Source organism: Lactuca serriola, chromosome 8 (genome assembly GCF_051521515.1).
Source record: "Lactuca serriola cultivar US96UC23 chromosome 8, Lser_US96UC23_V15, whole genome shotgun sequence".
Taxonomy (NCBI): domain Eukaryota; kingdom Viridiplantae; phylum Streptophyta; class Magnoliopsida; order Asterales; family Asteraceae; genus Lactuca; species Lactuca serriola.
In genome coordinates, this window is record NC_136415.1 from 88559818 (window position 1) to 88586754 (window position 26937).

Here is a 26937-nt window from a genome sequence, read left to right on the forward strand (position 1 = left end):
TTTAGAAACCTGAACACATAAAATTTCCTAATTCTAGGTCGGAAACAAACCTTAAAGTAATCTAGATAGGCAACCTAAGACACATTATTCTATAGATCATTTTTTTGGAACCTAAAAGTGAACCTCTAGCAATCACAAGTATCCAAAGTCAGCAAGTTCTGAAGTAGAGATGGAGTCCAAGGTGAAGACCATTTCGAGATGGAGCTAAGACCCGAGATTGATTGTCTGTATGCATTTATTATTTCTTGTCTTTTGTGTGATGTAACATTTCATAGGACTTAGCTTTTTGTATCAGTTGGATAATTAGATGTCAGAAGTTGTTTATTATCCCGTCCTAAGTATGAAATGTTGTTTGTACGATGTACCTCCTTTTCCTATATAAGGAATGTTTTTAATGACAATAAAGACACAGATTGTGTAGAAGCAAAATTATAAAAGTCGAATAGTGTGTTTGTTTTGTTTCGCATCTTTATGTTATTTTACTAAGTCAATTTTGTGCGAAGTGTATTGTTTAGACTTAGTATATTTTTTGTACACTCAGGTTCCCTATAAATAGGGACTGAGGATAGAAGTAGAGGATAACTATCTGAAACACAAATATCCTTTCTGCTTATTCTGTAATCAGTCTTCATCAATATAAGATCTGATTAATATTTACTCTTCGTGTTCTTACTTTTCAATCAATCAAATCATATTTGCTTTCGTAAATCTCGATAACAATTCTCTTCAATTGGTATCAGAGCAGAATTCAAACTGCATCGATCTGATTTTCGTGTTAGAATCATTTGCTTTTTGAGTTGCAACTTTACTCAAAATTTTCCGTGCATTTTGGTTTTGAAAATCAAATTTGATCTTCAGATTTGAATTGATTCTGTCTTTGAATTGTTTAGTCGAGTAATCGATCAGTGATTGGTGATCAATTCTCAAATTGATCAAGTTTTTCAAGCTTTCTGAAAATTTATGTGTTCATCAATGGCGAACTTCAACATGAATACAGTGACTTCCTTCTCTCACTTGCTTGGTTCCTCAACCAAAATTCCGATGTTAATTCCAGAATACTATGATCAGTGGACTGATAGAATGGAAGATTACTTAAATGAAATTGATGAAGAACTTTGGAATTGTATCGATGGAACAGTGCAAGCTCCTGCTAATGTTCAACCAATTGGACCATCTACTGCATCTGCTGAAGTTGCTGATCAACAAAAACGGTTGAAGAATAATGAAAAGAGGTGCATGAGGGAACTAAGAGGTGCTCTTCCTCCTGTGGTTTATAATTACATTCGTAGTTGTAAAACAGCAAAGGAGATCTGGAACACTCTAAAAGAAAAGTATCAAGGTAGCGAAAAGATGAAGATCAACTCTGTGAAGCAATGTCTAGTTGAACTGAAGGGATTCAGACAAAAGGATGCTGAAACTCTTGAAAATTACTATGATCGTCTGAATGAGCTTATGTTTCGCTGCAATAGGTATGGAATCACTAAGTCTCTCATGGAGTTCAATTTAACTTTCATTATGGGCCTTCGCAAGGAATGGCGAAGTGTGAGCATGATGATTAAGAATCAACAGAGTTTTGATACAACTCATTTGAATGATCTCTACAATCAGCTGAAAACACATGAAAGTGAAGTTTCAAAAATGTATGAAGAATCAAAACAGAGTATTGGAGGTCCTTTGGCTCTTGTTTCAAAGGTATCAGAAGTTGATGTTAATGAAAAAGATGGTTCAAATAATGAAGGATTTTTGATGAACTCTGATGATGAAGCTGTGGCATTCTACTCAAACAACAGAGTTAAGAAGTTTTTCAAAAAGCCTTTTAATCCAAAAGGAAAGGCTAGTGATGCAAAAAGTGGAGTCACAAAAATTGGAGGAGAGGAGAGGAAGATAATGGAGAAAGCTGAAGAGAAACAAAAAGATGCAAAAGAAGTGAAAAAGCTAAAAGGTGACTCAGGAATTTACTGTCACTACTGCAATGGTGCGAATCACTTCGCAGCCGATTGCATGTTGCGAAAGAAAGAAGAGAAGAAAGAAAAAGTTAAAGATGAAGCATACTATTATGAAAAGATTGAAGAGTTGCGTGCTAAGACAAAAGGAGTGTCTCTAGTTGCGAAGGGTGAATCTGCTGATGAAGAGAGTGGAACGTATCAGATCTGGTCATCAGGATCTGATGATGAAGAAATGAGGCATCCCACACATGGAGCCATGTTCGCAAGTTTTGAAGATTGCGAAGAGGACATTTCAGGGAGATGCTTCGTATCCAAATCCACGAACAAATCACCCATGACCACCAAGGTACGTGCAATACTTGAATATTTTAATATTCCATTATCTGCTTATGATGCTGAAATCATTTCATTTGATGATATTGTGGCTTATTTTGATTTTGTTATTGTGTATGCTAGTACTGAAGCTCAAAAATTAAATATGCAACTAGGTGAGACACGAAGAGAATTAGAAATAAAAAGGAGTAGAGTAGAAAAACTTGAAATGCAGATCAAAAATGTAGATTGTGATAGGAATAATCTTACAAATGATGTTAGGTTGTTGCTAGCACAAAGGAACATATATTGTAATTCTGCCAAATGATTGTATGCAAAATTAACTGCTTTACATCATTCTTCTGACATTAGCAAAGAACAACATAGGAAACTTTTACCTTTTCTTGAGTATGAACGTGAAAAAGTTGATGTTGTTTCTTATGATTGCGAAAGTACAATTGCTCAATTTGACAAAATACCTGATGATAGATATCCATATGGTATTGTCAAAATTGATGAATTTCTGAATGCTGATGAGTTGGTTAAAATTGTCAATGAAAGTTTGACAAAGAGTGAACAAGTGAAAATCTTAAAGAAAACAGAAACTTCAACTCTTGCCTCTCAATTCAATTATGCTGATATTGATGACAATTCAGATAATGTGAGTGAAATCAGTGAGATAGAAGAGGAAGAAGAGGTTGATTGTTCTCAATTGTCAATCATTAATATCACATCTAAGATCAAAGGTAAAGAAATTATAGTTGATTCGATAGTAGAGGATGAAATTGATAAACCTTCAACTTCACAACATTGTAAGTTTGATAATGTGGAAGTTGAAAGCTGGAAATCTGATGATAATGATGAAAACAAAGAAGAAGTGAAAGATTCACATGAAATACCTCCACGAGTTGTGGTTGATCAAGTGTTTGAGAATACAAAAGAATTTGACAAAATTTTAAATAACAAATGCATACATTATTTGGAAACCAACACTGTGGTATATCCAAATTTTGTATGCATTGATAAAACCATTTTTCCAAATCAAGTTTTTGTCACTACTGGAAATGCTGAGAAAATTCATCTTGAATTCAACAAAATGATTGAAAAAGATAATCTATGGTCAACTACTGAAGGTTTTTTTGCAAATCAAAACACAGAAGAAAACAATTTAACTCAAAATCCTTATGTGTTTCAAAAACAAAAGTCATTACAAAAATGGGTGGTTAAAGGTGAAAAAGCAAATCAAGATTTTGAAAAAGTTGAAAAACCAAAGGCTGAAGTAAAATTAAATTCTCATGAATTCAGATTGATGGTTGGAAATTATTCAACAGAAAATAATGTTTCAAAAAGAAAAGCAAGAAAAGCAATTTTCTGGCAAGTTGTGTCTAATGACAAACCAAGAGCTGAAAAAGAACAAATTTCAAAAACAACATCATCAAAATTTCAAAGCAAAAATAAACAATCAGATTCAAGTTTTCATAAACCAATAAATTTTGTTGACAAAATTCCATATGTTCGCAAATATGACAACAATCGAAAATTTGAGAATTCGCAAAAATTTGTAAATAATCGAAAGTTTCAAAATGTTGGCAAATTCACGAATACTTCATCAAGTTTGAAAAATTCAACTCAAGCAAAAGTGAAATTTTCACCAAAACAACCAAATTTTCCAAATCCTTCAGTCTCAAAACCGACCAAAGTTTCATATACAAAAGGAAAATCTGATGTAAGTACGATCAATCGTTGGTTTGAAGGGAAAGGAAGAAAATATCAAAGTGGGATGTTTTCAGAGCAACAAATCAAGAATGCATTTGACAAGTTCGCAAATAACTCTTCCACTACTAGTTCAACATCTCATAATTCGCAAGTTCCGGTTCAAAAATGGAAACCAGTTATAAAAAATGCGAATGTTGTGAAGGATGAGATTACAATCAATGGAAATCCAAAACTATTGAACAACTATATTTCAATGTCTAGATCTGATGATGTTGATATAATGGATTTTGTCACAAACAAAGTGAAAACATGGTTTTTAAATTCAAAGAATTTGTTTCATTCTACTAATGATGGACCCAACAAGTCTTGGGTTCCTAAATTTTTCCAATAAATGCAGGTGATGTGTGACGAGCAATATGATACGAAATGGTATATTGATAGTGGTTGCTCTCGTCATATGACTGGAAGAAAGGAAAACTTGCGAGATTATAGAAGCTTGGAAAATGCAGGAGTAGTCAAATTTGGGAATAATCACAAGTGTCAAGTGAAAGGCTATGGGAAAGTCACAAATGGACAATTCACTGTGAACAGAGTTGCTTATGTTGAAGGACTTCAACATAATTTGATAAGTGTGTCACAACTTGTTGTTGGTACTGGAAACCAAGTTGTATTTAATGAAGAAGAAAGTATCATTTCAAATGCGAAGTCAAATGAAGTACTTCTCAAATCCAAAAGATATGGTGATATGTTACACTGGACATCAAACCAATTGTGGGAAAACCTGCTGTGTGTTTATTATCAAAAGCATCTAATGATGTCAGCTGGCTTTGGCATAGAAGATTGTCACACTTGAACTTTCGCAATATTAACAAACTTGTCACTGAAGATTTAGTTCGAGGGTTACCTGTACTAAAATTTGACAATGATTCTCTGTGTGCAGCTTGCGAACAAGGAAAACAACATAGAAAAGGTCATCCGATTGTGATCGATTAAAAAATTGTAGAACCATTGGAACTTCTTCACATTGACTTATGTGGACCGTCGACTGTTGCTACAATCAATAAAAAGCGGTACATTTTAGTTATTGTAGATGATTTTTCTCGATTCACATGGGTATTTTTTCTCAGGTTAAAATCTGAAGTTGCTCAGACGATGATTGATTTTATCAAAAAGATTGAGCTAAGTCTGAAAAAGAATGTTCGCAAAATTAAAAGTGATAATGGTTCTAAGTTTAAAAATAAACTTTTGATTCTTTTCTCACAAGCAAAGGCATTTCGCATAATTTCTCATCACCATATACTCCGCAACAAAATGGTGTTGTTGAAAGAAGAAATTGATCTCTATGCGAAGCAGCCAGAACCATGTTAACATATACGAATCTACCTCAATATCTTTGGGCTGAAGCAGTTTCCACTGCATGTTTTACTCAGAATTGATCATTCATTCATCGAAGATTCAATGTTACTCCATATGAAATAATCAATAATAGGAAACCTAATGTCAAATTCTTTCATGTTTTTGGTTGCAGGTGTTTTATAATGAATCTCAAAGATACTTTGTCCAAGTTCCAAGCTAAAGCTGATGAAGGCATATTCTTAGGTTATTCGCAGAATTTAGTTGCATACAGAGTGCTTAACAAAAGAACTAGAAAAGTTGAAGAAACTTTTAATTTAACATTTGATGATTATTATCTTAAACAAACGGATAGTAAATTTGAAAATACATAAATACTTGTTGATTCAAATACTCAAATTGATAATTTTGAAATAAATGATTTTGATTATGACTTAATTTTCGGAATACCTGACAGGACAATTGAAGTGGAAAATAATGCTCCTGACAATCAAACATCAGAATCCTCAAAACATACTGATGATTCGACAATTACTACAAGGTCAATATCTTGCGAAAGGGTGCCTGATGTTCGTATGGAGGGGGAGCATACGATCAACAATGAAGATTGTCAGTCAACTTTCGAGGGGGAGAATGAAAATATGAATCATCAAGTTGAGGGGGAGCATTCGCAAAATCAACAGGAACATCATTTTGAGAGGGAGCATCAAGATGAACATCATGTTGAGGGGGAGCATGATGAAACAGAGACAATTAATCTTGATGAAAATGATGAGTTTCATGAACTAAATGAAAAAATTTCTGTTGCAGGATCTGAAAATGAAGATATGTATGAAGATGCACTATTGGAATTTGATCCTAATTTTCCACCACTTGAGAAATGGACAAGAAATCATCCAAAAGAACAGGTAATTGGAAATCCACAAGATAGTGTGTTGACAAGAGCTCAAATTCGTGCGAAAAATGAGGCACTGAATGCAAACCAAGAACTATGTATGTTTAATGTCTTTATTTCGAAAATAGAGCCAAAGACAGTGAAGGATGCTATGGAACACTCAGATTGGGTTGTTGCTATGCAATCTGAACTGGCTGAATTTGAACGAAACAAGGTTTGGAGATTAATTTCTAAACCTTCTGATGTTTCGATTGTCGGATTAAAATGGATTTTTAAAAATAAAACTGACAAAGATGGCAATATTATTCGCAATAAAGCTAGACTAGTGGTTAAAGGTTATTCGCAACAAGAAGGAATAGACTATGAAGAAACATTTGCACCTGTTGCAAGACTTGAAGCAGTTCGCATATTTTTAGCTTATGCAGCTCACAAAGACTTTGATGTTTATCAAATAGATGTTAAGTGTGCATTCTTAAATGGAGAACTAGAATAAACAGTGTATGTTGAACGACCACCAGGGTTTATAAACGATGAACATCCTGATCATGTTTACATCCTAGATAAGGCTGTATATGGATTAAAACAAGCACCAAGATCCTGGTACGCAACACTTACAAATTTCTTGAAACAATCTAAATTTAAACAAGGATCAGTAGGCCCCACATTATTCCGCAAGAAACTTGGGAATCATCTAATGCTTGTTCAAATTTATGTTAATGATATTATTTTTGGCTCGACTGACCCAGCATTGTCAATTGAATTTGAAAATCTAATGAAAAGTCAGTTTGAAATGAGCATATGGGAAAAATTAATAATTTTCTTGGATTGAATATAAGACAGAACAGGGATGAAATCTTAATCAATCAAGAAAAATATACGAAGAACTTGCTTGAAAAAGTTTGGAATGACCAATAGCACAAAACTAAGAGTACCAATGGCAGTAGGAACAAGACTAACTCCTTCGTTAGATGCTCCTGCTGTTGATTTAACACTTTATCGAAGCATGATAAGTTCTTTATTGTACTTAACTACAAGTAGATCTGATATTATGTTTTCGGTTTGCAATTGTGCTAGATATCAAGCTAATCCCAGAGAACCTCATTTGACTGCAGTGAAAAATATTTTTCGCTATCTTAATGGAACAGTTTCGTTAGGACTTTGGTATCCTTCGAAAACAGGGTTTTTCATTCAAGCTTTTTAAGATTCTGATCTAGGAGGATGTACTTTGGATAGAAAAAGTACGAGTGGTGGATGTCAACTATTGGATGGGAAGTTGGTGAGTTGGCAATCGAAGAAACAAACTTGTGTGGCTATATCAACTGCTGAGGCTGAATATATTGTTGCTGCTGCTTGCACATTGCAAATTATTTGGATTCAGAGTCAACTTCGTGACTATGCAATAAACATGAAAAAGATTCCCTTGTATTGTGATTCGCAAAGTGCAATTCGCATTTGTCATAATCCAGTACAACATTCAAAGACAAAACACATTGCTCTTCGATATCATTTTATCAAAGATCATGTGGAAGATGGGAATATTGAAATTCATTTTGTTAAATCAATTGAACAACTTGCTGATATTTTTACAAAACCTCTTGACGAAAAATCATTTGTTAGAATTTTAGCAGGGTTGGGGATGATTGATGTGAATTCAATTCCAAAAACTCAAACATGAAAGTGTCGTTCAACACTTATGAGTCAAAATTGTTCAGATGTTACTGTTCATTCAGAGGTTTCGCATCCACATCTTTTCGCATTTGCGATCATAACAACTAAGGTTAGGTTTGCGATTCATTTTGTAGTTTTTAATTTAAAAAAAAAAGATTCTATGTTTATTCATGTTTGTTTTTGAAAAATTAAAAATCCAAAAAGATTTTATTTTGTTATTTTTTTTTTTTAATTTTGAAAAATTCAAAAATCACAAAAATAGTTTTGTTTTCTTTGTTCGTTAAACATTGTGTGCTGTGAGTTTAGTACATGGCTTAATGCGAAGAGGTCATGCTTATATGTTTCTACGGGAAGGTATCAATTTTTTTTTGAAACTAGTTAGGATGTCCCTAGAAGCATGCTGCTGTATGTAGACCAAAAGCCTCAACAAGACTCGATGTGTGAAAACTGAAAGCCTTAATGAATCTTTCATACGAAGGGTTTTTCCCAATCAGGCTTAAATTCACATCAGTCAACTGAGCTACCTTACTCTTTTCATTGAAGTTAAGAGTTTTCTGTTTTGTCCATTATAATAGAGGTACACTTCGATTCTTAACCAATCTTTTTATACCAAACAATTCTTTCAATCTAAATTTTCGAAGAGATTTGTCCTTGAGGTCTTTGATCAAACCAATCAAAACCTAGATAAATCACAAGTCTGTGTTTATGATCTACATCATGAGACCGTGATGGAAGTGAAACCCAAACATCATAAACCTTAAGGAATTGACGGGGAACATCGTTCCAGATTTTAACGAAACTTTTGTTTTAGTACCAAAATTTCGAAACTCCAAATCATATTCAATTCGCATGTGTGGTCTTGATCAAATATTCGCAACCCACGATGTTTGTTACCCAACAAGATCCAGAACAAATTTTTTTATGAATATGATTTCTGTGTGAGTTTTATTCGCAAATCCTAGTCATGATAAATATTTTCAAAAGCAAACTTGTCACTGACTACACTGGTCAAACAAGTAATTTCATTTACAATTTCTCACCTTATGTTAAGGCTGATATGTAATGAAATTTGAAACCAATCCAAAATATCTTTTAAAAGAAGCCCTTCGATACTTATCTAAAAGTATTCGATTGTAATTCACGGGAAACTACACAAGCTGTTGATCATCTCTCTTGATGATTAACGAAGCAACCTTTGTCTGGGGTTTAACTGCCTTCATGTCAAATTGAATTTTTGACATCACAGAATTTCAAAAAAAAAATCTCATCTTATTCTGTTGACACAATGCACACACGAAATCCTTAAGGTTCTGAGTAAAACCAACTCAGGCTGATGATTTCGCAAATCTGGCATATGACTTCACTTTACATCCCAAAAGTGAAAGAGCCTTGCCTCCATGCGAAGGGTTTTAACGGTTCAAATTCTATAACAGGAAACTTGACAGGCTATGTACTCAAGATGGTTGGTATTCTATCCCGTTTTCAAGGAGATGTGACAGCTACTTTTTGAAGCATGGTTATCTTTTGCAGTCATGATCTGATTTTCAAGGTGCCACATCGGATAACATTAAATGTATCCCGCTTTAATTTCAAATCAATTTGGGTAAACTATAAAAGGGGGATCAAGATTACTGTATATGGTTACGCGAACAGAACTCTCCCAAACCTCAAAAGATTCAAACTTGTTCAAACTTCATCTCTTTCAAACCCTAACAATGGCTGTCACTCAATCCAACACTGATGAAGTTCTTTCTCAATCCCTGATGAAAATCCAAAGCACCAATTATCAAGTTGATCCGAATGTCTCTTCTTATCCTAAAGGATTGAAGATGCTCATCGTTGCCCTGAAACGATCACCCCTGTCCACCGCCATGTTTAGTTCCTTTTCTGTTCCGATGACATGGTTATCTTTGGCAGCTTCAACGGCATCATACAACCATACTACTGATGTGATAACCTTCAACTTGATGAACAACAAACGTGTTAAACTTTCCAAGAAGATGTTTGTTGAATTATTGCAGATTCCAAACAACCCTCCATTTTTCAAACCCGTTAATTCTCAAGTCATCCACATGTTCAATGAAATGGGCCATCAACCCACTCTAGAGAAGATCAGTGACTTCAGAAAGTCAGGGTTACCGTGTATATGAAATTTTCTGTTTGGCATTTTTCTCAGATGCTTAACAGGATGCACAGGTGGTCTAGATAGGGGGCGTATGGAGGTTTATGCCATGTTAATGGGATTGTACACTACAAGAAAAAGACCCTTTTTCAACGTGCAAACCACGACACTCATTGATTTATGTTACGCAAAAGAGAGTGACATTTAAAAAGTGTCATCTCTTCAAAAAAATTTAAGATAGGTCACGCATTATTGCGTGCCCTTAAATTAGTGTCTTATGTAAAAAAAATTAAAAACACGGAAGATACTTTATCTAAAATGTGCGTCCTTTGTGTGTGTCGTTTTATATTTTTTTTAAGAAATGCGCGTCTCTCTTCTCAGAGGGAAAATGAAATCCCCAAAAATTTTGAAGTCCTCTCCTTGGTCTCCGCCCCTCACCCACCTCCACTACCTCTAACCCACACCGACTCTTCAAGCCTGCACAACGTAAGCTAGGGCTTTTTTTGATCGGATACTTACTCCCCATTGTTTACTAAGACTCCTGAGGTTTACAAGCCCAAGGTCTGATTGCACTTGGTCCCTATTGTTTAACAAACCCGGAATGTAAGCTGGGGCCTTTAGCCTTTGGTACAACTTTCTTCTCCATAGACATGCAACTAGCCAAGTATGCAAGCAGAAGCAGCCAAGCACACAAACGTTGATTTGTCAGTTGGGGGATCCTTTGATTGAAACGTGTAAGAGGGTTTCAGAACTGCTGACCACAATACACTCTCTCTTCTTCACTTTCTGCTCCACTGTTGACTCTCTTAGCGCATTAAACGCACACTGATTATTAGTTCTGTGTTTCGATTAAGTACATTCACGAGAATCAGGTGATTTGTTTGTATGAAAGTACGACTTGATTTGGGTTTGATTGGGAGAAGAAAAGTATGAAGTCGTTGATTATTGGGTATTTTACTAATAAGGTTTCCGTCCATTCTCCGCCATTACCAAATTCACCTTCTGTATTCGTATCAGCAGGTATTTCATTTGCGATTTTTACTGGATTCAATGGTTTACCAATCTGTTGGCTTTGATGTACACAAATAGATCAGAAAAGGAAGGAGAGGAGCTATGCACTCCAACTGTTTGACTAAATGCCTGAAAGAGCTATCTTACCTAAATCAGACCTTATAAGGTTTCTCTTTCTCTTCGTGATGGTATGCAATTTTTGGGATATTTTTTCACTTTTTGAGTTTAAAAACTCATTTTTTTCTTTTTAAGTTTAATCAAATATACCTGAATTTTTCTATAGGAATACGTGCTCCACTGAGAGATTATGGGATCCCAGGGTCGAATATAAACAAAGTCTTTACAACTATCGGTGCTTGTGCAAGTCTTGTTTTTTGCTTTCAACATAGGAATGCTTCCAGAAATACAGGTGAAAAAACCAAAAAATTTATTCTCTTTTGAAACTTTTTCACAAGGAATAAATGCTTGTTGTCTACTTTTCTTTAAAAAATATATTCTTCCAACAATTACTTTGAAATTAAAACTCTCAGCACTCCGATCCTCTTGATATATAAATCTTTGACGTTTTCTACAAGTAAACTACCTTGGGAACCAACTAGGTTTGGGCTCTTTTGTCTTTTTACCAAATAAAGCTTTGAACTTTATGATTTATATCGAATAAAGATTCGTATTTTGTGATGTTTATTGAATAAAGCTTTGATCTTCTAGGCAACAGTAAAACAACCGGTTGTTGGGAACATGATGAAGGCTCTTTACTTTCAATTCAAAGTAGGAGTTGTCCCATTATATGCGGTTGTTGGGAACATGATGAAGGCAGATCCTTTTCTCTGTACAGGTCTAATACATTCCCCTACAAAAGAAAAATAAATTATTATGCTTTTATTATCATCATCTTCATTACTACTTGACAGGTGAACAATCTTTTCTCTGTACCTAAAGCAAAACTGATAACACCTTCATCTCTTTGCTTGCTTATATATGATTGTCTATGTATATAGTTTATGTATCTAAATGTTTTCTTCATCATAAAGGGATTTACTTATTTTCATAACACAACAGAGGAGAGCAGGTGCATGTGATGTGAATGATGGAAGAATTGATGCCCTCACTTGACACCCCCATCCCATCTCCCTTAGTTCTAGCAGTTATCATCTCTCGATCAGATTCCACCCTGCAAAATGTTCACAAGGATCTTTCTGATGGACATCATACTTCTTCACCTGATATGGATTTTGAAAACCCTTTCAATTTTTGTGATGAAACTCGTATCATTTCTAAAACCTATCTGTTATCCATTTCTGATGATGGAAAAATATGGAACTGGCTTCTGACTACTGAAGGCCCAACAGAGAATCAAAAAGATGCATCAGATGTTCCCATTGTTGCAGAAATCAGTAAAGATAAAGATACATCTTTAGATACAAATTATGGAGTGGATTCTTCATTTGGCTCTGTGAAAGATGTAGTTAAACAAATAGATAAGGAGAATATTAGAAAGGGTCGTCGACCATCCTCCAAAAAGAACAAGGATGAGCTGTCACTAAAGGTTTGTTCTTGTTGTTACTCAATGTTGACTTTGGTTATTTATTGTTTTTTACTGATAAGATTCTTCAATCATATCAGTTTGGTTGGGCAGCTGCATCTTCTTTCTTCATCAGTGACTGTATTGTCCCTTCTTTAGCTGCTACTTTTTCACGTGAGTTCTGTTATTTGAAATCAAATAACAGATTTTTTTATATTAAATATTATATTCGTTAATTAATAACATGTGAAGGAGGGTTAAACCATCCTGCAGTTGCTATTCCACTAGTTGCCTTGGGAACTCAGAGTGGTTCAGTTGACATTGTTGATGTTTCTGTAAATGTTGTTGCTGCAAGTTTTTGTATCCATGATAGTGTTGTAAGAGGATTAAGGTGGTTGGGTAATACAAGACTAGTCTCATTCTCACACACTCAGGTATGTATTATGTTTATGTAACAAAAAAACTTGTATTAAACTATTAAATAATTAATCACATGTATTGGTCTTCTCAATTTGAAATGAGTAATGACATATAACTATTACTCTGTGTACTTAGGGAAATGAGAAAACTGGTGGCTTTACAAATAGGCTTGTTGTTACCAATCTTCGAACTGGCCTTAATCGAACATTTGGGGTTTTACAAAAACCAGAACATACTCCCATTAGAGCTTTGAGGGCTTCATCTTCTGGAAGGTTGTTCTTGAAATAGTTTTTTGTTTAATTCTTCAATCCATTTTCAACATGCATTGGTGTTTGTTACTCAATTGTGACATTTAATTTAACCCTATTGGATACATTCTTGATGCATTTTGTAGGTATCTTTTGATATTGTTTCGTGATGCTCCTGTGGAGGTTTGGGCAATGACAAAGACTTCAGTCATGGTAAACCAGATTACTTATGTACCTTTTTAATCATTTAAAATTCTTTTTTCAATATTTTCTTTTCAAATAATGTTTTCTTTTTTGCAGCTTAGGTCTTTGGCTCTTCCATTTACAATATTGGAATGGACTCTTCCTAATGTTCCAAGACCAACACAGAGTGCAGCATCTAAGCAATCTGACACATCTGCCCCTCCTGAAACAGACTCTAGTGAGTATAGTATAATATTAATAATATTTTCATTAGGGTTATATGCAAGAAATATCAACACACTTTCATTTATTTGTTTTATTGTTTATTATAATTCATAACATCCTACTTCTAATGCAGATGGAGGTCAAGAAGAGTTTTCAGAGACTTTTGCATTTGCACTTGTAAATGGTGCACTTGGGGTGTTTGAAGTTCAAGGGCGAAGGATCCGAGACTTCAAGTATTATTCTTTCCAAAAAACCTCATTATCCAATTTATCTTTTTTCATTTAATTTATTATTTATAGCTCATTCTAATTTAGTTTTATTACTTTATTGACCAAAGTGGCATGTTTCTCACTTGTTTCTTCTGATGGACCCGTTAGAGCTATGGCCTATCGTAACCCTTTTATGTTTTATTGTTTCGAGTAAGATTTGTTGTTTGTGCAGGTTATCTCTTTAATGTGTTACCTAATGGAAAATAAAAATGATAGAGGGCTATTCTTGGTGGTTGTACCTTCCTCTGTTCTACCTGGATGGGAGTCAGAAATTTACTTTTGGGCTCCAACCATTAACAAAATTGTCTATTCATTTTTTGCAATAACTGTCTGGAGCATGATTTCATCTTCTTCATTTCAAAGCACAAATTAAAATTTCAATTTCTTTTATCATTAATGCGAACTCATTGTGGAGTTGTTGATGCTGAATGTTGTTTTATTTTAATTCCAGGTCCATGATTTCATTCCCAATAATTTTCTTCCTAATGTGATAAAATTTTATGGGAATCTTGAGATGTTAGATCGACTACTACCCAAGCTAAAAGCTACAGATCATCGGGTATAATATTATATTCCAACTGAATTTTTTCGAGTCGAGTAATTTACCTTAATTTTCCCTTTGTAATTATATTTTTGTTTATAAAGTTGAAAAACTTGTAATATGTCAGTTATCTTGTAATATCAGTTATCATTTTTTGTTTAAAAGCTTTTATTGGAAGTACAAAATGCAGTTTCTTCTATTTTCAACAATGACTAGGCTGCTTGGTGTGATGAAGGATTATTTATATTTAAACAATACATGTACCTTCACCTAGATGGGCATACAAGTGGTGGTGATCGTGGGTCCTTAATTGACCAGTTTAACAAACCTGGATCTCCATTTTTCATATTCCATCTTAGTTAATCAACATTTTGGTTCTATTCTTTTTTTTCATTTATTTTTCCATATAGCCTTTTTTATTTCATAGTATACGTGTTGGAGGCGTTGGAGTCAATCTTCAAGCTGCTTATACAATTATCATTTTTGACACAAACTGGAACCCACAAGATATAATTAAATACATATATACTTTAAAATAAAAAGAATTCTATTTTAATAATAATTTGATTTTTCGCTTATGCTTAATGGTTATATGTCCATGTGTGTGGTTAGGTTGATTTGCAAGCACAAGCTAGAGCTCACAGAATTGGTCAGAAGAAGGAGGTACTTGTTCTTCGGTTAACAGTATGTTCACCTCACATTCACATCACTACTTAGGAATCTTTTAGGTTAACATGTCTGCTTTTAAAGTACATTTCAACTCATTAAAAATGTGTTGATGTAAGGTTAAATCGGTTGAAGAACAAGTTAGAGGTTCAGCTAAGCACAAACTTGGAGTTGCTAATCAGAGCATTACTGTTGGTTTCTTTAACAGTAACACAAGGTAGTTCATGTTACTTTTTGGTGTGCGCTATTCAAAATGACAATATATATATGCAGTTATACACACACATGATTACATTGAATCTCCAAGCACCAAGGGTAAAACGGTCCAACTTGGACACCAAAATTGAGTAGGATGGTTGAACACCAAAGAAATCATCTCCACAGGTAAATCCGTCAATTTTGAGTAAAAACTTATTACCTCTCTAACTTGCTATGAAGATCTAGAGATTCATCACCTAATCTACTTATTTGTTGAATAATCAGGTTACTAGAGACTTCATTCTCTAATCAGATTATTTAGCGGGTTGTGTCAAATGGAATTTGTTATTAGCAATATATATGTTTTCATTACTCGCTCAGACTCCAAAACCATAGACATATATGAGTCATGTTGTTATTGTGTTTATCTTTATGAAAAAATAGATACATATTGATGATGTTTTTCTCATATTCCAAAAGGGAGGGAAGTGGATGACAATGATTCTTTCATGTTTAATGATGTATTTACTGCTCCTCTTTATTGTATAAAGGTGAGATCAATTAATTTTTTATACAAATATATAATGTGAGGTTCATATGAAATTGGAATGGAATGACTCATTCCATTCCATTGCTTATTTCATTATTCCATTCCATTCCATGTACAAGTGAATGCTATCCAATTGAAGGAAACTGTGGAAGAAAACGCAAGCACCATAGAGAGAGTATTCCAAGATCGTCAATATCTAAAACTAGGTGTCCCCTAATAGCAATGCAGTATTAGGTTATATAGTTGGGGAAAAGCTTTTAATAACAATGTACAATTAGATCCCCTTAATATCAATGTATTACAATTTTTTGACATGATGTTATTGGATAAAATTGATTGTTTTGGTATATATTTGTTTACATATTTTTGTATTATGCATAAATGAGTATCGTAAAGACGCGTCGTAAATGCATATCATAAATGGTTGATGAAGTTTACGACACGCAAATGCGTGTCATCTTCATTTATGATAGAGGCTTCCTTGATATGCATTGCGTGTTATAAACACGCGCGTCGTAAGGTTATGACACGCAAATGCATGTTGTCTTCCTTTATGATAGGGCCTTCCTTGATACGCATTGCGTGTCATAACTGTGCGTCGTAAATGCGTGTCATAAATGCACGTTGTAAATGCGCGTCGTAAATAGACGACGCGCAAAAGCGTGTCGTCTCTCGTTATGACATGGCCTTCCTTGACACGCATTTGCGCGTCGTCTGAGCGTTTTACGACACGCATTGCGCGTCGTAAAAGGCTGTTTTTCTAGTAGTGGTATTATGACATCAGTGTAGACTATGCAACTCAGTTATGGAAGGAATTTGTTAAAAGTCTGGAAAACACAAATTCAGAAAAAGGAATATCTTGTGCAAGGTATTGGAGCTTGATTCTTGAAAAGGTATATGAAAAGGAGGGAATTTCAGTACCAGAGGATGTGGAGGTTGCAGAATTCTCTCTATATCAATTTCCAAAGGTGGTTGAAGATGATGAGGAAATATTTACCCATGTTGCTCGCATTCCAGATGTGATGCTTAACAAGGTTTCTCCAACTCACAAGGTGTTGGTGCGCTACATGAAGACTTTCGATCCAAATGTGGAGCCTGGCATTTTGTTAAGCGTTGCAACCAAACCCTCAAAGAAGAAGAAGGCTATCAAGAATGATGCAACTGCTCAATCTTCCAAACAGGGTCAAGATGAGGAGATTCAGATAGTGGAAACCTCACCAAAATCAAAGAAGGATATAATACCCTCAAAATCGGGGGTATTGAAAAAGATTCGCAAGACTGAGGTGAGCAGTAAAGGGGTTACCGTTCGCAATATTCCAGCTCCTGTCTCTCCAGGATCTAAGAGACAACGTGCTCAAGATGTTGCGAAACAAATGCAACAAACATTGTTGAAAAAACGAAAGCTTATTATTCGCAATGAGTCCTCAGATGAAGAAGTGGTTCTTGACACACCACTAATCTCTACATCGGTAACTGTTTCTGATCCACCTGTATCAAATTTTCAAGTTTCGCAAGTTTCCTCACAACCACTCGAAATAGTCACTACCAAATCAGTTTCTGAGGAGGTACCTATTTCAGATACGGTTGTCAACGTATCTGATACGGGGGCACCTATCACGAGTGTTGAAACCACTTTACCAATCACCTTACCCATTTCTTTACCACTTGTATCATTTCCATCTACAACACTATCCACAACCTCATCCATTTTTGATCATCCACTTCAAAACCCATTTACAACCCTTTTTCCCTCACAACCAGAAACTCCTCAACCTTCGCAACCTTTATCTGATAATGAAACTGACGGAGGAGCCTTTGGAGGAGTACTTGAAGACATTCACTTTGATTCAGAGGAGGAGGATATACCTGATCATATGCTTATGATAGGAAAGCAATTTAAAATCCTGAATCATAAGTTGAATGCCATTATTCAGTCGCAAGCTGATTCTGGCAGGATGTCTTCTATCTCAGCAATGGAGGTTGATATTATGCTTAAGGGTGCTGAGAAGCGAATAATGGAGAAGGTTGATCAGTCTAATAAAAATAATGAGCTTCGCATTCAAGCTCAAGGGAGGAATTTTTCTTCGGTGGTCCAGGACTTAAAAGCTGTTGCAAAAGAACGCCATGTTCTCTTTGTACAGGATTTGAAGAAAGTTTGGAGGATGTCAACTTTAAGCTTGAAGAGTTGAAAACCGAACTTACGAAGGAGCTCAGGGATATTACTTCTCAACATGTCGAAGTTCAAAAGAATATTGATGTGGTTGCTACAGAAGTGCACAAGGTTGTTGCTGCCCCTATCCTTGAAGCTAATCACAAAGAAACCCAGGAGAAGTTTGATCAATTGATCAAGTTGGTGACTGAGCTGAAAACCGTGGTTTCGCAATCTTCATCTCATCAAATTCTCACTCCTGAGTTCTTGTCTCTAAAGGTTAATACTTTGGAACAAGCAATTCAGAAAGCTCTTGCACCAATGGCAAATTTTACCTCTTTACTAGCGAAGAATGCCCCACTTGCTTTCACAGGGGTGCAAGGGGGAGAGAAAAATCTAAGTAAAGAGGAGGATGTGAAGACAGTGGGAAAAGTTATATCTACCCAGCTTAAATCTACTCTTCCAATACTTACAATGCCAATTTCCTCAACTACAATAACCACAAGACCGATTGCCAAAGGAATTTCGATTGGGGCAAAAGAAGGAAGTTCGAGTTCAAAACCTCAAACAGATGTTGTGGGAAAAGGAAAAGGAATATTGTACGAAAAATTGAAGGAGGAGAAGAAAGCTGAGGCTGAGGCTGAGGCAGAGTTAGAAAGGATGAGGCAAGTGCAAAGCATTATGAGGCAAAGAGCAAGTGATCCTCCCACGATGAACAAAGGCGATCCTGCGAAGCTGTACTCTTATGAAACCATAGAGTCAAAAGTTGTGGGGAGGGAAATGTATGAATTCGAGAAGAAGCCAAAAAGAAGTTATGATATTGCGAATTCAGACAATTGTCAGCTAGATTTTCCGATCAACGAAATGCTCTTCATTACTGCTCAATACAAGATTAGCGAGAAGTTTGATAATCCTGATGATTACATACACATGAAAATCAGATTTCATGCTGTATTGGGGAAGAATCCGGATGAAGTTTGGTCTTTAATGAAGATCAAAAAGGTGTTAACAGTCAAGAAAGATACGATGTTTGAAGACATGCTTCAAAATTTCCGTTACTTTGTTATTCGAGCTGACAACAAGCAGTATGATTTCACTATAGCTAACGTTCCTCTGATGAACTGCAACGATTTGATTCAAGTGGCTCTCATTTTGAAGCATATGGAAGAGAATAAGCTTAAAGGATCTGAGACTGAAGTGTTCAAGATAGGCTTCGCTCATGTCAAGACATATATCGACAATTACTTCGATTGCTTAGCTCTAACTGATGAAGAAGTGGCGACTACGTTGGGAAGAGAAGTGAACGTTCCTTGGGAAGAAACCTTATCTCAGTCAGCATTATCAAAATATGTTGTTGGAGAAATATGCCTGAAACCTTTCAGCATGGTGTTTTCAGGAAGAGATACGAAGGGGAAGCCCAAGAAATTCTTGTTTAAAGTCTCAGAGGTGGAAAGATATACTTCTTCGCAATATACGCACTTTATTGTTCGTATGAACAATTGCAAGAAGAATAATGAAGGAGAGAAGAAGGATCTCAAGAAGGTGATTTCCTAGTATGGAGAAGTGCGAAAGACAATTCACTCTGCTGTTCAAAAGCTTATGGATTGAATAGCTTCGACTGTTTACAAAGGGGGAGATTGTAGAAGCACAATTGTAAAAGTCGAATAGTGTGTTTGTTTTGTTTCGCATCTTTATGTTATTTTACTAAGTCAATTTTGTGCGAAGTGTATTGTTTAGACTTAATATATTTTTTGTACACTCAGGTTCCCTATAAGTAGGGACTAAGGATAGAAGTAGAGGATAACTATCTGAAACGCAAATATCCTTTCTGCTTATTCTGTAATCAGTCTTCATCAATATAACATCTGATTAATATTTACTCTTCGTGTTCTTACTTTTCAATCACTCAAATCATATTTGCTTTCGTAAATCTCGATAACAATTCTCTTCATATTGTTCCTCCAAAGATAGAAAATATTTCTCTTATCTCTCTTTCACTTTTCTCTCAAGTCAAAACCTCCACAACATTCTTCGTGTTCATTTATTGTCTCTACATTTATCATACTCATAGTTTCTTCATTTAAGACTTGTGTACTTTGTTGAATCTTTACTTCAAGTCTTGACTGGTATTACCGGACTTGAATAGAACTTCAATTAAGAGCATGCATTAATCTTTAGATTAACTCAAGGTTTAAGTTTTCAAACCTTGTCCTTGCACATTGTTTCTAATACTTACAATTGGTATCAGAGCTTGAGTGGTTGTCCTTTGAATCAATAATAACAAATTATAGTTGATTCGAAATTACCATGGTATTTCGATCATTTCTGTGTTAAGGATAAAAGTTCTTCTATATACTACTTCTGCTATTATATCTTAGATTCAATGGATGCTCCTAATTCTTAACAAATGTATTCAATGCAAATAGTAAATAGAGTGGGTTGCCCTTCTCGTGCCCCATTGCTAGTTATTGAAGAGTATGATCATTGGAAAGTTAGAATGGAAATGTTCTTACTTGGTAAAGGAAAAGGTGAAGCTATATGGTGATCCGGTAAAGAAGGTCCACATGTTCATGTGAGACAAACTGTGAGAGATGTTGATGCAACTCTCATGGGACAGGATGAACATCGTTAAACACCTCAATGCTGATGACATCAAGAAATTGCATGCAAATCAAGTTGCATTTTCCGAAATGGTGTTCGGTGTTCCACCTTCTCTCTTTGAGTACATTAAGTTGTGCAAATCTGCTAAAAAGATTTAGGACACTCTCTACGACCTGTTAGAGGGATCAGAAAACATGATGTATAAGCATTTGACTTTCGTCGTCAACGAGTTCGATAGTATCACCACAACCCCTGATGAATCAGTTGCCTCAGCCTCTAATAGATACCAAATTGTCGTCAACAACATGACAACTCATGTAATTGTCCGAACTCCTCTAGAGTACAATCTCAAGTCCATCAAGAGCCTTAGTAAATGATGGGGAAACGTGAAATCGTGTCTTTAGAGTAATGGATAACTGAAGAAGCTGAAGCTTTACCAACTGTTTGACGAGCTCCAATGTCATGAATCAAATGTTGCACAAACTTTGAGAGAACTATCAGGAGGTCCTCTTGCTCTTGTCAGTTCTTATGATCCTCAAGTTTCGAGCCTCTTTGCTTCGGACCCTTTCAAAGTTGTTATCCCATCTATCCCACCTGTTCAACCCTCTCCACCAACTTTACGTACTCTTGCTAGTTCAAACTATCAGTTTGATGGAGACCTCGACCCTGAAGCAATTGACCCCGAACTACGTTTTCAACAAGAATTTGCCTTGCTCTCCATGAAATATAAGCATCCCTTCAATCTCACTCACAAACCATACCACAACCGTTTCCAAGCTCCTCATCAAAGTAATCCCCAACTCTATCCTAAACCTTCTGAAAATCCTCCCGCGTACAAGCCAAACATTCTGACACAAACTCACCCCTCGGAATCTCATGAGACTCCGAAGTCAGACAAACCAAAAATTGTTTGTTACAAGTGTGGTCATGCAAACCACTTTGCCAAAGATTGCTTGACCGAAGCATCACAAAAATCAAAGATTAAGGACACTGCATACTATGCACGTCGAGCCCAAGAGATGGCTGCTAATGAGAAAACATTCGTTATTACTATGTCAAGAGATGTGGAAGGATATTGGTCATTTGGAGATGAAGATGATACAAGTACTGGTAGAAACATGTGTCTTATAGTTAGACAAACCATCGAATGTGATGAAGGCTACTGGTCATCTAGATCGGAGGAAGATGATGATGATGCTGAACCAAACTACTGCTGCATGGCAACCAATGACCCACCCGGTAGAAACATCATTCAACAAGTAAAATCTATGATTTCTAATAATAATTTTGATTTATCCTTTTATGAACCATATCTAAACCATATCTAATTAGATATGAACATCATTTACAAAGCCTATGAGTGTTCCATAAAAGCTAGTGAGAAGATGGAGAGTGAATTAAACTGTCTTATATTACGTTTCGAGGATAAGAAGTTTAAAATAGTCTTTAGAACATGAACTTTGTAATGTCAAAAGATGAATATATCATTCTTAAAGACAAATGTGAAATCACTTATTCTGAAAGAAATGTTTTTGATTTCTGATAACAAACGTCTCAATACCAAAATAGATGTTTTACATAATTCCATAGACATTCTTGAAGCAAATGAAAGAATAACAATTTTCGTCATCCTTGGTCTAAAGCACCTGGTCTCGGAAGCACCTTAGCACCTTAAAAAAACAATAACCTTTATGACCCATGAGAAGCATGAGCCTCATCACTAGTTGAACTCTTGCAATATATATATATATATATATATATATATATATATATATATATATATATATATATATATATATATACCGAACTAGGTGTGAGACCCATGTATTACATGAATTTATTTAAAAAAATTAAATATGAAATTTTAAAAATTTGAAAAGTTCGAATTTATAAGAAGAATGAGAAAATTTTTGAATTATTAAAATTAAGGAAACTTTAATGTATTGAATACATTACATATATAAACACTTTCTAATAAATACCTTACACATATATTACCTTACATATTAAATATGAAATTTTAATTTAATAAAATGAAAAATACAATAAAATGACAAATGGAAAACAGAAAATTTTAAAAATCTAAAAAATGTCATGTGTCCAAATAAATGAAAAGATAACATGTGACAAAAAAACCCTTCATTTGTTATAATAGATACTTATACTTAAAACCGTGCCAAACTCAAGCAACCGAATGAAATCAAACTGGATAAAACAACCAAATAACCGCATCGAATTAACCGTAGTATTCAATTTCTAAAATTAATAATTATATTTGCACCGAAAGAACGGGTGGATGTTGGATTAAGTTTCCCCGGGTAGGGTTTTATACGTGAAATGGCATGAGCAACCTCCATCACTTTGGCTCCACAAGACAAATTAAAGACTTTTTAAGGGACAATTTCGGTAAACAACTAAAATATCCTCTTAAAGGGGAGCAGCTTATCTTGTAGGAGAAAGAATGGTCTCTAAAACCCACGTATTTACCAGCACAGTGGTTTCAGTTGCAGGCCAAAGTATATCAATCTTTCTTCACACCCATCAAAATCTTGAAATTTCTACGTAATTAAACCCAAAAATCTCTTAAAAATGACTAATTCTTTGTGTTTTACTCCTCTTTCTTCCTTCAAGCCACGAAACAAACCAGGTATTCTTCGCTTTCTCCTTCTTTTCTAAATTCTAACACATGTGTGTGTGTGTTTCAGTGTATTTTGTGTGTGTAATTCGTTCAAACATCTATTCAAATATGGCGTGTGAGCACTAATGAATAATGATATTGATAAATTTTTTTAGGAATAATTGGTGGGAACCCTAATTCTCGAAAGGTGATTTGGGTGACTAATCAAAATCTGAAATTTAAAAGATTTCATAGTTTGGAAGCTAAGGTGAGGCTTCTTTTGAATCAGAGCATGTTATGCACAATTTTTAACATTCTTATTCTTCTTTTTGTACCATAATCATGCTCCTATTCCTTTTCATATTCCCTTTTCAAACAAATCATTCGATGTCGTCACCCATTCACCCTTGCTAATTTAATTTAATTCAGGAAATAACAATGGGGAAATGTTAAAACTATCCAAAAATTCAATACTTTAACAAGAATCTGGTACCATAAATTGTTACATCATTCTCTTGATTGATTTATAATGTGGTCTTTGTATAGTTTTATAAATTATAATCAACAAAAAAAAAGATATTCCCTTTTCGTTTTATCATAAAAGTTTGAAACTTTATCTTAATCTTTAGATTTTCTGTTGATTTTGCAGGCTACCGATGACGCAAAAAACACCACCAAGGTGAATAGCATAGTTTGTGGTGATTGCGATGGAAATGGTAAGTTTTTCACAAATTGTTCCTTTTTCCATTTTAGGAAATGGTAAAGTTTTTATTTTACTTTTTTTTGGGTTAGTTTTTTTTTTTCATAATTTAAACCCTCAATTTACAAATTTAGGTGCTATACAATGTACACAATGTGAAGGAAAAGGAGTCAACACTAAAGATCACTTCAATGGACAATTCAAAGCTGGTGGTTTGTGTTGGCTTTGCAGGTATTTGGTTATATTCTTATAGACCATGTGATTTGTTTCAAGAAAATTGATTTTTTTTTCTAATTTTTTTTTTCAAAATTACATTTATACAGGGGTAAAAAGGAGATTCTTTGTGGTGGTTGTAATGGAGCCGGTTTTAGGGGTGGGTTCATGAGCTCCTTTGATGAATAAACAAACTATCCCTTTATGACGTTATAGAAATAGAAATTCAAGAAACTTTTTTTTTGTTTTAATGATCTTAAATCATGTATATCAATATAATTTTGTTCCATATGATTGCCATTCGTTTCTTGAAATTAACACATTCAATTCAAGAAACACTTTTTTTTTGTTGTTGTTTTATTATAGATTTACAAATTGAAGGCGTACATTTTTTTTGGTTATGTGAGTTATTAGAAGCGTTGATACAAGAAAAGGATTATATACAAAGAAACATTTGGAAAGTACACTTTTTACAAGAGAATCAAAGATCAATAAAAAGCAACAAATTTTCAAAGCTTCTTTCATGATCATGCCAAGATCAAATGAAGAATATCGCCATTGAATTCGAACGATTTTTCGGTTTCTTCAAGACAATGATTCTTCTCCTCTCTTGTCCAATTCTGATTAAACCATAAGAAAATGCATTAGATCATATTAAGAACACCCTTTTGACTTTAAAGGTCAAACTAGGTAAATTTCTCATCCATTGTTTCCAAATTGAAACACTCAACATAAATTTCATTACATCCTTCAAAATTCAATTAAAAAAACGTGTATGATTTGTATAAAACTCGAAGTTGAAAAAATTATTGAGTTTGATTTTGGAAAAATTACCTCTGCAACTCTATTCAATTTCTCCCTAACATTCTGCAATAATTGGGGAAGATCACCATCCCATTTATAGAACTCTAGTTCTTTCCCATTCAGGATCTTTGCAGCAACCTACATTAAATTTCGAAAAGAAAGAAGAATAAATATGGGTTTAAATTCTTGGATTTTAATTTTTAAACCTGAATAAAAGTCATCCATGATCAAACCTTTCTTCCGATCATCCGACCACCGGCAGTGTGTGCGAAGTAGGTGTTATAAAAATGGCAGATGAACGCTTGTGGATCTTTCTTTGATAATTCTTCGATATAAATCGAGTAATTGATCCCAGGTGATAAAGGTTCAGGAACAATATGACCTTGTTCTTTAAACCATTCCAAATCGATCGCCAAATTTCCCGCCCTTTCGAGTCCAGTGTTCCTAAATTCAGCATCTGAATCGGAAAAAAAGCATCAAGGATCGGTAATTAATAATGAAGATAAACTTATTCGATTGAAAAACTCACATTCAGGAAAATCGGATTTATCAAGAATCTTGTCAAGAGTATCGTAAACCAGTTTACTATCCACCAAGAACTTCAAATACCCATCAATGGTGGGCTCCCATTTACGCCATGGTTTTCCTTGCGTTTCTTTTTCTCCATCTTTCGCTTGATCTTTAGTATGCAATTTCATCGCTACAGACCTCATTTCATCCACAAACCCGCCGGTGAACCTCTTCGAAGTCCTCTCCTCCGCCGCCGTCACCACCATTTTCTTGGACTTAGAAACGATCTTTTGGTTGGAATTTGAGATGGGTGTTCTGGAAATCGAAGTTTAAACGTATGATACAAATTGGGATTTCTGTGAAAGGAATTGCGGTTAAGAAATGAAAGATGATTGAGTGTAAAATTGGATAATTCCTAAATGTCGACACAACTAGAGTCTATATAAAATTTTAAAAAAATGAAAAGGTGGTTGATTTGTGAATCATTGCTTTTATAAAAGGTGATCTTGAAGATAAAAGAGAAGACTTTAAGAATAAAATAATGAAATCTTGAATCATTGTTTGGATATGGCGTTATCATCAATTGGGTAAATATTATTACAATTTTTAAATTATGTGAAACGAACAAAGAAAGACGGGGTCTTCAAAAAATTTATGAATAAAGAATGTGTATGGACGGGGTTTTTGCTTACCTGCATTTATTTATTTACTTTTTAATTTTATATGTATCTTTCAAATTGTTTTGTGTTTTTTTTTTGTAAACGAAATAGTATTATGTATCATATGATTTGATAATTTATACGAACAAAGAGTTACGTATAATATCATTTATTTTTAAATTGAGAGCATTGTTATGCCACTTAAGAATTACAATGTATTGTATTTGGTACTATCATTTATGAAAACACCAACATGGATACCACGTGACAGAGTTGTGCATGGTCTTAAAAAACAATGTTTGGAAGTGCTTCAAATAAACTTCTCTAACATTATGCAATAGTTGGTGTTATATTTGTATTTGTAATGGTTTCTATATGCAAATCCATATATATGCAAATCCATATGTTTAGGTCATTTACACATTATTCTCTTGTATTTTATATATTATATTATATTATATTATATTGTGTGTACATAATACAATTGAGTTTTATGGGAATAATAAGAGGATTCCATGGTATCAGAGCCTTTATGTATGATCGTTTTAAACCCTAATTGACTCCTGCCTTCTCATCATTCCTTCCCTCTTTTCTATGTCTGGTTTGTTTTTTCCATTAGCTTGCATACCCAATATGTGTTTCTTACCCTCATCATGTCATGAGTCCTCACTGATAAACCATCTTCCACAATTAACATAAAACATGCAGTTATGTTTGTCCTAGATCTATGAACTACGGTTGATATGTGGCGAGAACTTTTTGAAATTCACTACATTGGATATGGAGTCAATCACCATCTTAATCCGCCTATCAAAGCACCTTGGTCAGACAAAGAGAAA

The 26937-nt window shown here is 34.5% G+C and overlaps 3 protein-coding genes across 12 annotated transcripts; 2 read left to right on the forward strand and 1 right to left on the reverse strand.

The window, feature by feature from the left end:
• Positions 1-10406: 10406 nt before the first annotated feature.
• On the forward strand, positions 10407-16219 carry LOC145068688 (uncharacterized). 10 transcript variants are annotated; one of them, XM_079015687.1, is made up of 16 exons: positions 10407-11032; positions 11102-11211; positions 11307-11432; positions 11732-11858; positions 12083-12569; positions 12647-12719; positions 12798-12979; positions 13101-13237; positions 13360-13426; positions 13514-13634; positions 13755-14449; positions 15044-15115; positions 15217-15314; positions 15371-15481; positions 15776-15846; positions 15965-16219. In XM_079015687.1, exons 5-11 carry the CDS (start codon positions 12108-12110, stop codon positions 13904-13906), a joined length of 1194 nt encoding a protein of 397 aa, XP_078871813.1. In that variant the 5' UTR covers positions 10407-11032; positions 11102-11211; positions 11307-11432; positions 11732-11858; positions 12083-12107; the 3' UTR covers positions 13907-14449; positions 15044-15115; positions 15217-15314; positions 15371-15481; positions 15776-15846; positions 15965-16219. The 10 variants fall into 10 exon arrangements, with proteins under 10 accessions (XP_078871813.1, XP_078871820.1, XP_078871817.1 ...); XM_079015694.1 differs by lacking the exons at positions 15776-15846; positions 15965-16219 and adding an exon at positions 15581-15757 and having other exon boundaries at positions 13755-13854; positions 14063-14449; XM_079015691.1 differs by lacking the exons at positions 15776-15846; positions 15965-16219 and adding an exon at positions 15581-15757 and having other exon boundaries at positions 13755-13854; positions 14342-14449.
• A 6790-nt stretch (positions 16220-23009) lies between these two features.
• On the forward strand, positions 23010-24414 carry LOC145068470 (protein BUNDLE SHEATH DEFECTIVE 2, chloroplastic-like). Its single transcript, XM_079015438.1, has 5 exons — positions 23010-23242; positions 23389-23480; positions 23862-23928; positions 24047-24143; positions 24236-24414. Exons 1-5 carry the CDS (start codon positions 23185-23187, stop codon positions 24312-24314), a joined length of 393 nt encoding a protein of 130 aa, XP_078871564.1. The 5' UTR covers positions 23010-23184; the 3' UTR covers positions 24315-24414.
• Positions 24415-24548: 134 nt separating this feature from the next.
• On the reverse strand, positions 24549-25897 carry LOC145068469 (heme oxygenase 1, chloroplastic-like). Its single transcript, XM_079015437.1, has 4 exons — positions 25459-25897; positions 25163-25386; positions 24960-25067; positions 24549-24745 (listed from the first exon to the last, which is right to left on the reverse strand). The coding sequence occupies exons 1-4, from the start codon at positions 25703-25705 to the stop codon at positions 24653-24655; spliced, it is 672 nt and encodes a 223-aa protein (XP_078871563.1). The 5' UTR covers positions 25706-25897; the 3' UTR covers positions 24549-24652.
• Positions 25898-26937: the final 1040 nt, after the last annotated feature.

Excerpts from the sequence above, each read along its gene's own strand:
- LOC145068688 (XM_079015687.1), top strand. The coding sequence starts at position 12,108 with ATGATGGAAGAATTGATGCCCTCACTTGACACCCCCATCCCATCTCCC. Across the intron at positions 12,980-13,100 it reads TCTCATTCTCACACACTCAG|GGAAATGAGAAAACTGGTGG; the intron begins GTATGTATTATG and ends CTGTGTACTTAG. Across the intron at positions 13,238-13,359 it reads AGGGCTTCATCTTCTGGAAG|GTATCTTTTGATATTGTTTC; the intron begins GTTGTTCTTGAA and ends TGCATTTTGTAG.
- LOC145068470 (XM_079015438.1), top strand. The coding sequence starts at position 23,185 with ATGACTAATTCTTTGTGTTTTACTCCTCTTTCTTCCTTCAAGCCACGA. Across the intron at positions 23,243-23,388 it reads CAAGCCACGAAACAAACCAG|GAATAATTGGTGGGAACCCT; the intron begins GTATTCTTCGCT and ends AAATTTTTTTAG. Across the intron at positions 23,929-24,046 it reads TGGTGATTGCGATGGAAATG|GTGCTATACAATGTACACAA; the intron begins GTAAGTTTTTCA and ends TTACAAATTTAG.
- LOC145068469 (XM_079015437.1), bottom strand. The coding sequence starts at position 25,705 with ATGGTGGTGACGGCGGCGGAGGAGAGGACTTCGAAGAGGTTCACCGGC. Across the intron at positions 25,387-25,458 it reads TAAATCCGATTTTCCTGAAT|ATGCTGAATTTAGGAACACT; the intron begins GTGAGTTTTTCA and ends TTTCCGATTCAG. Across the intron at positions 25,068-25,162 it reads GTCGGATGATCGGAAGAAAG|GTTGCTGCAAAGATCCTGAA; the intron begins GTTTGATCATGG and ends AATTTAATGTAG.